Source organism: Eriocheir sinensis, unplaced genomic scaffold (assembly GCF_024679095.1).
Source record: "Eriocheir sinensis breed Jianghai 21 unplaced genomic scaffold, ASM2467909v1 Scaffold595, whole genome shotgun sequence".
NCBI classification, from domain to species: domain Eukaryota; kingdom Metazoa; phylum Arthropoda; class Malacostraca; order Decapoda; family Varunidae; genus Eriocheir; species Eriocheir sinensis.
This window is the reverse complement of record NW_026111937.1, coordinates 56509-72500: the sequence shown is the minus strand read 5'-3', so window position 1 is coordinate 72500 and position 15992 is coordinate 56509. Positions and strand designations below refer to the sequence as shown.

The 15992-nt window shown below is 41.5% G+C and overlaps 1 protein-coding gene across 1 annotated transcript in view; it reads right to left on the bottom strand.

The window, feature by feature from the left end:
• The window catches only part of LOC126993278 (proteoglycan 4-like), a gene marked incomplete at its 5' end in the record, with an annotated part of 45321 nt that extends 38833 nt beyond the window's left edge, over positions 1-6488 (bottom strand). The window contains 1 exon segment of the mRNA XM_050852238.1: positions 6230-6488. Within this exon segment, the coding sequence (XP_050708195.1) occupies positions 6230-6488 (259 nt within the window).
• Between the last annotated feature and the right edge of the window lie 9504 nt (positions 6489-15992).

Sequence of the window (15992 nt, the reverse complement as noted above, 5' to 3'; positions counted from 1 at the left end):
GGGTCACGTTTTTATCCAGCTTGCCTTTGATTATTTACGTGTATTTTTCTTTCTTTCTTTCTTTATTTTATTTGTTTTCGTAGGTAATAGTGTTGTAATAGAGTTCTCTTTTTGCAGTTGTATTCATGCAGTTCCTATATTTTATTTTTTATGTTCTGGTGCGTGTATTAGTGTCTCTCCATACAGTATAATCTATAGAAAGGTATTGTTCTGTGTTGGAGTTATTCTTTATAGTTCTTTTCTTGTACATATATTTTTTTTTACGGTGAAAGAGGCAGCTTAAGAACAACAATAATATGCATCAAACTCCTCATGGCACTCCTGCAAATTGAGGATCCTTGTTTGTACACCCCATTTTCTTTCTGGTTCCGTGACTATTATATTTATGCAGCAAACATATCAAAGAAGTAACACAACATCTTCACAGTTATTATTCTTATGTAACAAACTTAATACTCAACGCACATGCAAGTCACTCAACACAAACCCACTCATATTTTACATCATCATACGTTCTCGTCACTCTGTAGACACTAAGGTCGATATTTTAAGACACTTTCGCCTCTCACATCAGCTATTTCTAAAGGTCAAAGAGGGGGTCGATTGAGTTCTAATGAGTGTTTCTTCAGGTTCACGGCACAGAAGAAGGGTCAAACTACCACCAGGGTCATAAAACTACTCCTGGAAATGCCCAAAACTCCTACGAAAGCCTTGTCAAATATGTGTACTTGGGCGACGGAATGTTTAGTAATACGGCCGTTAAGATTACTTCAGCATTTGTCAGCCACATGCAACAAACTCCATTAACTATCATTGTCATGCACATTACATATTTTTTTATAGTCTTACACGTTTGGGAAAGTTTATTTGTTAACCGTTACTGTGAAAGGGGTCGTTAAATAAGGGTCGGAGGGAAGTTAGATGAGAGAGAGAAAGCTGAAAACGTGAAAAAGAGGAAGTTGTTATAAATTATTAGAGAAGAGGAAATGTAGAAAAAAAGTTATGTGTACTTAAAGATAAAAGGAGAAACGCGGATATACAAAACAAGGAAAAAAAGAATGATGGAGATGTAGTTTGAAGAAGAATAGTTGAAAAAATAAAAGGGGAGACAAGTGAAAAGAAAACGCGGATAAGTAGTACTAGAAGGAAAAGAAAAGAAAAAAGAAATCACTAAGAAAAGGACTCGATATATTTTGAAGAAGAGGAAAGGTGGAAAAAATAGAAATTATGATTAAATGGAGATAAGTGAAAAAACGCGGATAAATACAACAAGAAAAGAACGAGAAAAGTAAAATCACAAAGAAAACATGTAGCTATATGTTGAAGAAGAAGAAGAAGAAGAAGAAGAAGAAGAAAAGGAGGAGGAGAAAATACAAGTTATGGTTTAGAGGGAGAGAAGGTAACAGAAAACGCTGGGAAGTGGAACAAGAAGGAAAAGTGAAAACAGAAAATCAGAAAGAAAAGGCGTAGACATATAGCGAAGAAAGAAAAAAAAAAAAAGACGTTATGGTGAGAGGAAGTGAAGTGAAAAGAGATCGCGGAGAGAAAGAGAAAATCGGAAACGCAAAAAAAAAGGGATATTGATAAATGTTGAAGAAGAAAAGTTAAGGAAAAATAGAAAGGCTAAATGAAAAAAAATAGAGGAAAGGAAAACAAATACAGATGAAGAAATGAAGCAGAGAAAATATATATAACTAGAATACAATTAAATAAAAAACGTATATTGAACAACAAAATAAATAATATAAAGACATATCAAACTATGGCAGTGAACGCAAAATGTAAAAAAACAAACAAAAAAAAAACAGCTGAAGAACATAAGGAGAATGACATAACCAAAATAATTAAAGTAGAAGAATGTAAAATAAAGATCTAAGCGAGACTTTAAGTACAGTAATGTAAGTAACAGTATCTAAGCAAGAATTTAAGTAGAAGAATGTAAGTAACAGTATCTAAGCGAGACTCTAAGTAGAGGAATGTAAGTAAAAGAATCTAAGCAAGAATTTAAGTAGAAGAATGTAAGTAACAGTTTCTAAGCAAGAATTTAAGTAGAAGAATGTAAGTAAAAGAATATAGCACGCAACAGGTGAGAGTAAATAGTTAAGTAGAGCACCGTGATAGGTTTGTTGTGCCGGTTAAGGAGGAGGAGGAGGAGGAGGAGGAGGAGGAGGAGGAAAAGGAAAAGCGAAAGAAGAGGAAAAGAAAAAAAGGGGGAAGGAGGAGGACGAGGAAAAGGAAAAAAAGGATCCCGAGAAGAAACAGAGAAAGGAAGAGGTGGAGAAGGAAAACAAAAAAAAAGAAGGAAAAGGAAAAAAAAAGAGGTTAAGGAGGAGAAGGAGAAAGAGGGAAAAGGAAAACCGAAAGAAGAGGAAAAGATAAAGAAGAGGAGAAGGAGGAATAGAAAAAAAGGAGGTGGAGCACGAGGAAAAGGAAAAAAAGGAGGCCGAGGAGAAACAGAAAAAGGAAGAAGAGGAGGAGGAGAAAAAAAAAAAGAGGAGGAGGAAAAGGAAAAAAAAGAGGACGAGGAGAAACAGAGAAAGGAAGAGGGGAAGGAGCAGAACAAAAAAGAAGAGGAAGAGGAAAAGAAAAAAAGAGGACGAGGAGAAACAGAAAAAGGAAAAGGTGGAGGAGGAAAACAAAAAAAGAAGAGGAAGAGGAAAAGGGAAAAAAAAGAGGACGAGGAGAAACAAAAAGGAAGAGGTGGAGGAGGAAAACAAAAAAGAAGAGGAGGAAAAGGAAAAAAAGAGGACGAGGGGAAAGAAAAAGGAAGAGGGGAAGGAGGAAAAGAAAAAAAGAAGAGGAAGAGGAAAAGGAAAAAAAAGAGGACGAGGATGAAAATGAAGAAAGAAGAAGTGAAAAAGGAAATAGAAGAGGAGGAGGAGGAGGAGGAGGAAAAGGGAAACGAATATGAGAAAAGGAAAAAAGGAGAAGAAACAGAAAGAAGAGAAAAGGAAAATGTAAAAAGAAAAGAGAACGAAAAAAAAACGAAGAAGAAAGAAGAGGAGGAGGAGTACAATGAAATAACAAGATACACACAAAAAATATAAAAAAATAAAAAGACCGCATTCTGTTATTATCAAGCACCAAAAGTTGCCTCAAGCGTAAAGAAGGAAATGCAGCGTCCAGAGAAGGTTGCGAAGGAAACATAAACAAGCTTCGGCGGGGAGGACTTCGGAAAAAAAGAGCGAGAATATTAGTGTGAGAGCGAATCAGTGTGCTTGTAGGAATGCCTAGGGAGGAGGAGGAGGAGGAGGAGGAGGAGGAGGAGGAGGAGGAGGTAGTAGTAATCGAGTATAAAGAAGAAGGTTAAAAGAGGAAGAGGAGGAAGACGAGGAGGGTTTTAGAGTACAGATAAAAGAAGGTTAATAGAGGAGGAAGAGGAGGAGGAGGAGGAGGAGGAGGAGGTAGTAGTAATCGAGTATAAAGAAGAAGGTTAAAAGAGGAAGAGGAGGAAGACGAGGAGGGTTTTAGAGTACAGATAAAAGAAGGTTAATAGAGGAGGAGGAAGAGGAGGAGGAGGAGGAGGAGGAGGAGGAGGAGGAGGAGGAGGAGGTAGTAGTAATCGAGTATAAAGAAGAAGGTTAAAGGAGTAAGAGGAGGAGGAGGAAGAGGAGGAAGAAGAGGAGGGTTTTAGAGTACAGATAAAAGAAGGTTAATAGAGGAGGAGGAAGAGGAGGAGGAGGAGGAGGAGGAGGAGGAGGAGGAGGAGGAGGAGGAGGAGGAGGAGGAGGAGGAGGAGGACGACGACAAGGAGGAGGAGAGGATGGTATTCAAGTACAAAGGTTAATTAAGTAAGAGGAGGAAAACGTGGAGGTGAAGGTTGAGGAGGAGGAGGAGGAGGAGGAGGAGGAGGAGGAGGAGGAGGAAAATGCAACTGGAGTACACACAAAATGACTAACTAAAGATGAGTATTAGGAGGAGGAGGAGGTGGAGGAGGAGGGCTTTTGGAGTACACAGCAGAAGGATAATTGAGGAAGACTGGAAGGATAATATGATGTGATGAGATAATAAACTCTTTAAAAGGAATCACTGAAGAGGCAGCCATTGTGGGAGGAGGAGGAGGAGGAGGAGGAGGAGGAGGAGGAGGAGGAGGAGGAGGCTTGAAAAATGGTCGTGAAAAGCCATCGAAAGCCATGAAAGGAAGCTGTAAATATGTTATCGGCAGAAGGGTAAAAAGAAGAGGAGGAGGAGGAGGAGGAGGAGGAGGAGGAGGAGGAGGAGGAGGAGGAGGAAAAGATGGAGGAGGAGGACTAAGAACAATAGGATAAGAACAGCTATAAAGAGAGAGAGAGATCATAAGAGAGAGAGAGAGAGAGAGAGAGAGAAGCATGTCGAGAAGGTAAGAGAGGAGGGGGGGGGGAGGGGAGGATGCTGAGAAGAAATGCAGGCAGGTGAGGTCGAGGCCAGAGAAGAGCAAAACGCAGGCACAGGTGGAAGAAGATTGACAGGTAGGGAAGAGAGAGACACAGGTGGGAGAAGATTCACACGTAGGTACATTGACAGGTAGGTAGGAAAAAGACAGTGAAAGGTAGATTGACTGACAGGAAGGTGGAGGACACTCAGCTAGGTTAATATAGACAGGTAAGCAGATTGACAGGTAGGTAGGAAACAGACAGTTGATAGGTATATTGACTAACAGTAGGGTGGGAGACACACAGCTGGGTTAATATAGACAGGTAAGCAGATTGACAGGTAGGTAGGAAACAGACAGTTGATAGGTATATTGACTAACAGTAGGGTGGGAGACACACAGCTGGGTTAATATAGACAGGTAAGCAGATTGACAGGTACGTAAGAGACACACAGGGAGAAGACTGACAGGTAGGTGTAGGAGACAGAAACAGGTGGGGGAACATTTACAGGTATACAAGTATACCTAGGTGACAGACAGATGAGAGAGGATATACAGGTAGAGAGACAGACAAAGGTGGGATATGATTGACAGGTAGACAGAGAGGATGGAAAGACGGGTAATAGACAGGTAGAGAGGATTGAAGAGATAGGTGTAAAGTGAAAGAGAAATTGTATAAATATAAGACTGAAGCAAGGCCGAAAGTAATGGTAGGAAGAGATGAGTTAGTAAAAATAATATAGTTGAATAAAAGAGAATAAATAGAATACGGTGATTAGAACAGTTAACAGGTGACAAGACAGAAGCTAAAATAGAACAGGAGAAAAAGAAAGGGTAATTAGAACACTTAAGAGATGACAGATAAGATGAAATAGAGCTGGAGAAAAAGAAAAGATGATTAAAACAGTGAACAGGTGACATAAAGTAGGAGAGGAGAGGTTGAAGAGAAAGAAAGGAGGAAGGGTTGAGGAAAGGAGAGAAGGGGAGGTTTGTAGGGGGAGAGTGGAGGAGAGATGTTCAGAAGGAAAAGAGGAAGGATTGAGGTTTGAGAGGAGGAGAGGTTGAGGCTTGGAGAGGAAGAAAAGTTGAGGAAAGGAGAGGAGAGGTTGAGGAGAAGGAAATTAGAACAGGTTGAGGAAAGAAGAGAGGTTGAGGAAAAAAAGGAGGAAAGGTTGAGGATTGGAGATGAAGAGAGGTAGAGGAAAGGAGAACAGAGGTTGAGGAGAAGGAAAGGAGAGGAGGATAGGTTGAGGAAAGAAGAGGAGAGGCTCAGGAAAAGGCATGGAGGAAAAGTTGAAGAAAGAAGAGGAGGATAGGCTGAGGGAAGGAGAAGAGCAAAAGGTTTAGGAAATGAGAGAAGTAGAGGTTGAGGAAAGAAGAGGAGAGGTTGAGGAAAAGGAATGGAGGAAAAGCTGAAGAAAGGAGAGGAGAAGTTGAGAGGTTGAGGAAAGGAAAAGAGTAAAGGTTTAGGAAATGAGAGAAGTAGAGGTTGAGGAAAGAAGAGGAGAGGTTGAGGAAAAGGAATGGAGGAAAAGCTGAAGAAAGGAGAGGAGGAGAAGTTGAGAGGTTGAGGAAAGGAAAAGAGTAAAAGTTTAGGAAATGAGAGAAGTAGAGATTGAGGAAAGAAGAGGAATGGAGGCAAAGTTGAAGAAAGGAGAGCAGGAGAAGTTGAGGAAAGGAAAAGAGTAAAAGTTTAGGAAATGAGAGAAGTAGAGGTTGAGGAAAGAAGAGGAATGGAGGCAAAGTTGAAGAAAGGAGAGCAGGAGAAGTTGAGGAAAGGAAAAGAGTAAAGGTTTAGGAAATGAGAGAAGTAGAGATTGAGGAGGTTAAGGGAGGAGGCATGGGGAGAGAGAGAGGCGATGTAAGTTGTCAGCTCACCGCAAACCACCTCAGGACAACATCTTCCCGCCTTCTGTAGCTTGTAGCAGCCGCGGGGCACCAAGTTAGGCACCGCGGGACACACCCTCAAGTGGCACACCAGCGAGGCATGTGGTGAGGTGTGGTGTGGCGGGGTGCACGAGCAGACCAGGCACGGCTCTTCGGTGGCAACGGCGTCCCCTACGGCGTACCACTGCCCCCCGTACTCACAGGCCGCGGGGGGGGCTGTCAGGTTAGTGGCGGCTGGTTTAGGGGTGAGTGGTTAGTGGTTAGTGGTCGTGGTGGATGCTGGGGTGGTAGGATAAGGAAGAGGTGATTGGGGAGTGGATGCAAGGGGTAAGGTGAGGGTGGATAAGGAGATTGTGGAGTGGATTATGATGGATTGGTATGCAGGGGTGTAGTGTGGATAAGAGGAAGAGAAGGGGAAAGTGGAGTGGGTGTGTGGAGGTGGTGGATGCAGGACGGTGATATGGATGCGGAGGAGGAGGCCGTTGTGGAGGTCGGTGATGCATGGAACAGGAGGTCATGGAAAGGGGGGGAGGGGTGGAAAGGGTGGGAATGTTATGGGTGGAAAGTGGAATGAAGGCAAGGTGTGGTGGTTTTGTTGGGCAATGGAAGGATTTTGGTATTGGATTTTATTGGGAATGGAGGAGGAGGAGGAGGAGGAGGAGGAGGAGGAGGAGGAGGAGGAGGAGGAGGAGGAGGAGGAGGAGGAGGAAAATGAGAAATAGAAGAAGGAAGGATGGAAGGAAAAGAAGGGAAAGGAAAGAAAAGGAACAGAACGGAACGAAAACGAAATTAGAGAAGGAAGAAAGGAAAAAATAATGAGAAAGGGAGAAATAAAGGGAGAAAGGAGGGAGAGAAAGAGAGTGAGGGAGGGAGGGAAGGAGGAGGAGAAGGAAGGAAGGAAGGAAGGAAGGAAGGAAAAAAACAAAACGGAACGGAAACTCAAGGACAGAAGGAAGAAAGGAAAATCATAATAAGAAAGGGAGAAAAAAAAGGAAGATAGGAGGGAGAGAAAAAGAGGGAGGAAGGGAGGGAGGGAGGGAGGGTGGTGGGGGAGGTATGGGGGAAGGAATTGAGGGTGATGGACAAGGTTAGTATCACAAATTTAACTTAAACTCAAACATTCATATTTTTTTTTAATATTTTATAAACAAGACAACATTTATTTAATCATGCACATGTTATCATTAGTAAGTTATTATTGAGTGATTATTAACTAGTATGTCCAAGTCAATTACAGCTACTTTAACTAAACATTCTTAAATCAAACAAATAATAAAACAATCAGTCAACCCTTTAAATTAAGTACATCTATCATCTATTTAATTATACAAAAAGCAATAGAGTGAGTTTGTGTGTTTATGTAAAAAAGATGAAAAAAAATATAAAAGGAAAGAAAAGGTTGGAAATCGTTCATGTGAATCAGGCAAGGAGGAGGAGGAGGTGGAGGTGGAGGTGGAGGAGGAGGAGAAGGAGGAGGAAGAAATCGAGTATTCTAGCCGGACGAGGACGAAAAGGAGAACAAGACAGGTTCGATAATAATAATAACAGTTAGGTGAATAAAAACAGAGACGTGGATAGAATGAAGAAGGAGGAGGAGGAGGAGGAGGAGGAAAAGTAGAAGGAGGAGCGAAAGAGAAAATAAAACTGATAATAATGATAAGAGCAATAATGAGAGAGAGAGAGAGAGAGAGAGAGAGAGAGTTGCTGGAGGAGGAGGAGAAAATCAGTATAATCTTAAACCGTTGGTGTGTGTAGGTCAGGTCAGGGAGTCAGGATGTCACCGTTTGAGGCAGTGTTCCAAGGCCTGGAGAGAGAGAGAGAGAGAGAGAGAGAGAGAGAGAGAGAGCGAGAGAGTGAGAGATAGAGAGAGAGAGAGAGAGAGAGAGAGAGAGAGAGAGAGAGAGAGAGAGAGAGAGAGAGAGAGAGAGAGAGAGAGAGAGAGAGAGAGAAGGAGAGATTGAAGGAGGCTGTCTGGTCTTCCGTGAGTCGTGAGCCGCAGAAAGGTGTCAGGACGAGGCGGTGCGGAGCCATGGAAGGTGAAACAGATCCAACAAGAACATGTGATAGTAACTCAAAGAAGAAGCAAGCGTTAGGCAGCCAGCATCTAATACACACTCAACACAATTTCGTTAAAGTCACGTCATTATAGCGTGAAATAACGTCAACCAGGCATCAAACACGAAATACACATGCAAAGTCAAGTGTTAGACAGGCAGTAAGCATCTAGTACTCACTCAACACAATTTCGTTATAGTCACGTCATTATAGCGTGAAATAACGTCAACCAGGCATCAAACACGAAATACACATGCAAAGTCAAGTGTTAGACAGGCAGTAAGCATCTAGTACTCACTCAACACAATGTCATTAAAGTCAGGTCAATATAGTGTGAAATAACGTCAACCAGGCATCAAACACGAAATACACATGCAAAGTCAAGTGTTAGACAGGCAGTAAGCACCTCATATTCACTCAGCACAATGTCATTTAAGAAGTTACGTCATCAGTGTTTGTGGTGCCTCGTGCCAAAACGTTAACCATGCACTAGACACGTAATACTTAAGCAGCGATAAAGAAGTTAACGTATGACCAAATATATTATTGTGCACCTACTCGTAGTATACATACACAACACAATGTCATTAAGGAAGTTACGTCATTAGGCTGTGTTAGAACTAATGACGAAGCCTTAACCAAGCACTCAACACGTAATACACAAACAGGCAAAGAAGTTACATTATGGTTTAGTATTATATAAAAACTGTAGTTAAGGAGAAAACGGGAAACTTGTGTAAAGAAACATTAAGATTTATGTAAAAAAAATGAAGCCGAGGAGGTATTGGGAAACTTTTAAACCTGTTTCGCCCCAGAGGGCAGCACTAAAGTAGCCGAGCCTGCTATCCAGACGGAGGGACCAATAGGTATAAACAGCGCCCTCTACACAGTCTTAAAAGTTCCCCGTTGTTATAAGTACATATAACGTAAGGGGAAAAAAAGGAACTAGGTACTAAGTTTAATTTTATGAAGGACTAGACATAGGAAGGTGTCGAATATTTAATATCACGTGTAAGGCAATACCTAAGTATGACCTCAAATCCAAAAGAATCAAAAGAATTATTTCCCTTTTTTTTTTCTTTTTTTTTTTCTTTTTTTTTGATAGACGAAAAGTAAACCGTGATTTTCTTTTTCAGTCGTCTCAACGAATCTCCGTAATCATCACGTTGTATTTTTTTTATATATTTTGTTGGTATTATTCCGTCTTGATAATTTTAATGATGCGATGCTCACCTTCATTTACACCAGGAGCGGCACACATAGCAACGATAAACCAGTCAAGAAAACAAAGTAAGACAAACACTCCAAGGAAACGAATCCAAATGAAAACAAGATAAGACAAAAAACAAATCTCTCCGTCACACTCACTCTCAAAACCACAACCAACCAAACAAGCAACTAACTATTAACTGCGTATCAAAAACAAAACAAAACACAGAATCTCAAGGACCTTCAAAAGCGAAAACAAACAACCGGAGAACCGAGAACCAGCCATCTGTCTCCCTTATCTCACGTTTTCTTCAGGATGTTCTCAGCCGGCAGTGACTTGAGGCTTCGAGTATGTTGGGTTTTCAGGAGGGTGGGGGACTGTGGTGGTGGTGTGGGGTACGTGTGGTATGGGGGGAGTTGGAGGGTGGGGAAGACGCATTGCAAGAGCCTCTGGGTGTTTCCAGGAAGGCCAGACTTGAAGATGGGAAGGAGTGGGAGTAAAGGGCAGACGAAGATGAGGGAGGAGGAGCCATTTAAAGCGAAGTAAAGAATTCGGTAGGTGATGAAGGTGAATTTGAGTAGGTTGTTGATAGGTGGAGGATGAAGTGGAGGTAGAATAGGTCATGGAGGTATCAGTGAAAGGAGGTGGGGAATGAAGTGGAGGTGGATTAGGGAGTGGAGATTTACAACATAGGAAAATGAAAAAGTGGAGATGGGTAGAAAGAGACATATAGTAGGTTTGATAGGTTTTTTTTAGAAGAGAATGAGAAAGGTAGGGGAAAAGATGACCGGGATAAAAGGTAAAGAGAATGGCAAGGGAATGAGAGTTTGGGAAGAGTATGAAGGACGAGGCTAGGGAAAAGGAAGGGCAGATTGCTAGAAATGGTAAAGGGAAGGGAAAGAGGGCTGGAGAAGAATAGGGGAAATGACCGAAGAAGTACGGGAGAGGAGAACTTGAGGATGAAAGGGTAGATGACTGGTTGAACAGGAAGGGGAAGGGGAAAAGGGCTAGGAAAGAAGGAAAATAACCAAGGACAAAAGAAGTGAAGGGGAGGAATTCTTTAGGATGAAAAAGTGAAGAAATTGAAGGAGGAGGAGAAAGGGGCTTGATCTGGGGAAAGAAGAAGGTTAGAATATGGCTTGGGGAAAGGGTGGAGGGCTTGGGGAATGAGAAGGGGCATAGGGGTAGGGACGGGAAGGGGGTAGAAGACAAGAGGAGGAGGGACGACGACGTCATCTGCGCCCCGAGCCAGGAAATGCCTTCGTCTGGGAGCGTTAGTCCACCGGGGCGTTCCAGAGGCGGTGTTTTGGTGCCTCTTCTGTCCGGGACCTTGTGTGAGAACGTGGGTGTGTGCGTGCGTGTGTGTGAAAGGGGGGGGGGGGTGACTCACTGGGAATTTGGTGATGTCTTTCTTGTGGGTGTGTTTGAGTGACCCTTTATTTGTTTGTTTGTTTGTTCGTAGTTTGTGGATTATCGAACTTTTTTTAGGGTTTCGTGTTTTTTTTTACTTTTTTGGATTGTCTTTTGGATTGACTTTTTTTGTTTTTTGTTGTTGTTGTTCTTATCCACCATAGTTTCAAGTGCTAAGGTGACGGAGATGAGCACTGAGGCCACGCACACCTGTAGCATATTTCTTCCCCCTTTACTTACTTACTAATTAATTGATTGATGTCTTGTTTGTGATTATTACTTTTTTGTTGTTTTGTTTTTGTTGATGTTCGTGGTCTTGGTGACTTTGCTATCTATTGTTTATGTTAGTTTTTTGTTCCGAGGGCTTGGTGTCTTCTCTTTAATTTGGGGGATTGTTTTAACCATCATTTTATTTATAGATATTTTCGTCGCGTCTCTCCTCTGACTGTTTCTCTGCGTTAATGTTTCCCGTTAATTTCGAGGACCCACACCTTCCATCATAAATCCATCGTTGTCACATGCATAATTACACCGTCGCTCATCTCTATAAATACTCGCCGCACGACGCATTTATTCACTCTGTGTGTGGAGACGTGACTACTCTTCCTTACCGTCGACTCATCTTCTCTCGGATGATTGGCAAATTTTCTTGTCTGCAATTCATTCTTATCCAATTATATTTGTCTTGTGTTCCCATCCTCGTCGCCTCCGTACAAGGACGCAGCGACAAAATACTGCCATCCATGCACGCAACCATCCCATCATAGCAAATTGAAAGGAAGAGGAGGTCGGTAAACAAAAAGACTAAATTCACTATCAAATGAACGTTTCCGGGCAAATTTATGAATGATAATAATGTGAATACGGTAAAAACTAGAACCCACGTATTTTTTTTCCCTGTCCATCTCTTCAGCCGCAAGCCTTGTATAGTTAAGGCGGTCGGTAAACAAAAAAACTAAATTCACTATCAAATGAACGTTTCCAGGCAAATTTCTGAATGATAATAATGTGAATACGGTAAAAACTAGAACCCACTAATTTTTTTGCCTGTCCATCTCTACAGCCGCAAGCCTTATATAGCTAAGTTACCCAAGAGAATGTTTCCAGTTCTTCTCCAAAATCGTATGAGCCTTCAGGAATTGCAAGGCCACAAGAACCGCCCATCACTGCCCAACCCAAGTTACGATCATTCCAGCAACAGGTTTTGTACGATCACGTGTCCTGAGTTTTGGAGAGGAGGAACCAGAGGGTGTTAGGATCCTATTGCAGTGTCCTAAATCGCATCACGTAACAATAGACGAGAGGACATATAAATAACCGAGACTTAACAATAGCATTCACGCCTTTTAAAATTGTCTGATCTTATTGCAGTGTCCTAAACCGCATCACGTAACAATAGGTGATAGGACTTATGAATAACAGAGACTTAACAATAGCATTCACGCCTTTTAAAATTGTCTCATATATACATCCATTTTTCCTCTTGTCCAACATCCACACTCATCCTCCACCTCTCCTACAATCTGTCTGTATACTAATCCACTCATGTTTTATTTACCTGCCTATTCACCTGCTTACCTTTTCATTCATTAGGTATTTTGCCATTCATTACACACCTTCCTCCACTTATTGAACAATCTATCCACTCATGCACTTATCCACTCACACTCGTTTTTCTTACCTGTCTAATGCGCTTAACTGTTCATTCATTAAGGTATTCTGCCACTCACCTAGCTAATAGTATTTTTCATTCCACCTATCCATCTGTTCTTATACATTATCCATCCCTGAGTAGTTGTAGTAGTAGTAGTAGTAGTAGTAGCAGTAGTAGTTGTAGTAGTAGTAGTAGTAGTAGTAGTAGCAGCAGCAGTAGTAGTAGTAGTAGTAGTAGTAGTAGTAGTAGCAGTAGCAGAAAGAGGAGGACCAGTAGCAGTAGTAGTAGCAGCAGTAGTAGTAGTAGTAGCAGTAGTAGTAGTAGTAGTAATAGAAAGAAGAGAACCCACCATTTACCCATCAACCTTCCCTACCCCATCCCTCACCCCCTTACCCCTCACCTCCTTTCCTCCCTTACCCTCTTACCCATCACCCCATCACCCCGGGGCCGCCAGCTGCTACTCGCTATGGAGGGCTAACGGGACCGGAATGGAGGGGGAGGAGGGGCCCGAGGGTGAGGAAGGGGGGCGGGCGTGAGGTCACGGCTTTCACACGGCGTTAGGCTGGGGCTCGGCTGCAGGGTCACCTCCAGGCTTAGGTTGACTTCCCCCTCCCTCTCTCCTCACCCTCTCTCTCTCTCCCTCCCCTCCTCTCTCTCTCTCCTCTGTGTGTGTGTGTGTGTGTGTGTGTGTGTGTGTGTGTGTGTGTGTGTGTGTGTGTGTGTGTGTGTGTGTGTGTGTGTGTATGTTACATTTTTAGTTTGTTTACTTATTTTGTTGTGATTCTTATTCACATTATTATTCTTGCTTTTCTTATTCTTATTTTGGGGTGTTTGTGTTTGTTTGTTTGTTTGTTTGTTTGTGTGTGTGTGTGTGTGTGTGTGTGTGTGTGTGTGTGTGTGTGTGTGTGTGTGTGTGTGTGTGTGTGTGTGTTTCTGTTCACGTGATTATATTATTTTCCGTTATCATTTTTTTCCTATTTTTTCTTAGTTTCATTCTTTCGTGCTTCATCTTCAGTTACTTCTACGTTCTTATTTTTTTACGCATTCTATTCCTATTCTTTTATACATTCCATTTTATATACGTCCATTTTCAGACAATTCAGCACCACGTAGAAAATTTCCCTTACATTGCCTTTGGACTTCATATGTTTAACTTAATCTCAACTATATTTTTTTCCCTCCAGTAATATCTTTTTTCTAGTTTCTCATTCCTAAGCCATATTATCATACACTCCCTCCTCGACTAGCCTTCTGCAGACGATCCCCCTCCTCCGCCTCCTCCTCCTCCTCCTCCTCCTCTTAACGGTGACCCGAGGCAAGTCCAGTTGGTAGCAGTCTGTGTACACGCCCTTTACCTGTCCGGATCACACTTTGGACGCCACACAACCTGCTCCATACCTGTGTCTTCCTTTCCTTGTTACTGGTCCTCTTGGTTAGTCTTTGTTCCTCTTTGTTTCTCTTTATTTTTTATTTTCCTCATGATTCCTTTTTTGTTTGTTCATATTTATCTTTGTTTCCTTGTTTATCATATTTTCCCTGATTCCTCTTTTCCCTTATTCATTTTTTGCTCCTCATTTGCTTTATTCTTCATTATTTCTACTTCTCGTATTATTTTTTTATCTTTATTTCTCATATTTTTTTTCTTTTTCCTCTTGACTCAGCTTTTTTTTACCTATTCCTCTTTACTCATATTCTTTATTCCTCATAATTCCTCTTTCTTCTTCAAATTTCCCTTGTTTCCTGTTTCTCTATTAATGTGTTGTTCCTAACCCCTCTACTTCATTTTATCCTTCATTTTATTAGTCCTCCATTCCTCTTTACTTCGGTATTGTTTTTTTTTTATTTCTTTACTCCTCTTTATTGTCCCTTCCCTCCATTTCTCTCTATTCCTCTTTAGTTATCTTTATTTTTCTTAATTTTTCTTTCTTTGTTCCTTTATTCCCTTGTTCCTTTACTCCTTCACTCTTCATATTCTTTATTCACTTTTATTCCTCTATGATCAGTTTCCTTTTCCTCCTGTTTCTAATTTTCCTTTTTATTCTTCTTCCCTGCTTTATTATATTTTCCATTTCTATAATTTCTTTCCTTATGTTCTGTCTCATCTTTCTCATATCCGTTTCCTTTGTCATTTTTTTTATTCAGTCTGCCTTCACATGCAATTATTTTCTTTGTTTTATTTTCTGCTTCTCCATTCCTCGCTTCTTCCTTTTTTTTCTCTCTCTCTTCGGTTGGCAACTTCTGTTTTAGGTCTTATTTTTCCTCTTCGTTCTCCGGTTCTCCTTTTTTTTTCCTTCACTATAATTTCCACGTGTATATTTTTTTCTGCTCATCCTTGTCCTTCGCCCACCCTCATCTTCGTCACCTTGATCTTGCTCGGCCTTCATCCCACCACCCTCGAACATCACCATCATCATCATCATCATCATTGTAAATACCTGGCAGTGCAAATCCTTTCGTCATTTGTTTTAGTTCCTCCTCGGTTTGTTTTCACCTCTGCCTCAAATCATCATTATTACCATCATCATCATCATCATCATCATCATCGTCGTCATCATCATCATCATCATTGTAAATACCTGGCAGTGCAAATCCTTACGTCATTTTATTTTAGTTCCTCCCTCGGTTTGTTTTCACCTGCCTCAAATCATCATCATCATCATCATCATCATCATCATCATCATTGTAAGAGGCTGGCAGTGCAAATCCTTTCGTCATTTATTTTAGTTTCTGTCGGTTTTTTTCACCCCCTCAAATCATCATTATTACCATCATCATCATCATCATCGTCATCATCATCATCATTGTAAGAGGCTGGCAGTGCAAATCCTTTCGTCATTTTATTTTAGTTCCTCCTCGGTTTGTTTCACCCCTGCCTCAAATCATCATTATTACCATCATCATCATTATTAACGTAATCATCCTCACTCATTTCATTATCATCATCGTAAGAATGTAAATCCGTGAAACTTCACTTATCATTCATTATACTTTAGTTCCTCCTCGGTTTTCTCACTCTACATATCATCATAATCACCATCATCATCATCATCATCATCATCATCATTGCAACAGAGTGACAGTGTATATCTCTTGGTCATTATATTTATTGCATTTTTTTATCCTTCCTCGGTTTCTCACCCCACCCTTTATCATCTTCCTCTCCTCCTCCTCCTTCCTCTCTCGCCCCTCCTCCTCCTTCCTTCCACTCCCGCCCATCCTTCTCCTAACTCTCCCTCCCCTCCTTTTTCATTCCTCACTCTCCCTTCCTTCTCCCTCCTCTCCCTCCTCTACTTCTCCTTCCTCTCCCACCCCTTTTTTTTTCATTCCTCTTCCTCCCCTCCGCTCCCTCCCCTTCATCACCTTACTCTTAATCCTCTTCCATTCCTTCCTATCCTCCCTCTTCCTTTTCCCTCCTTCTGGAACAC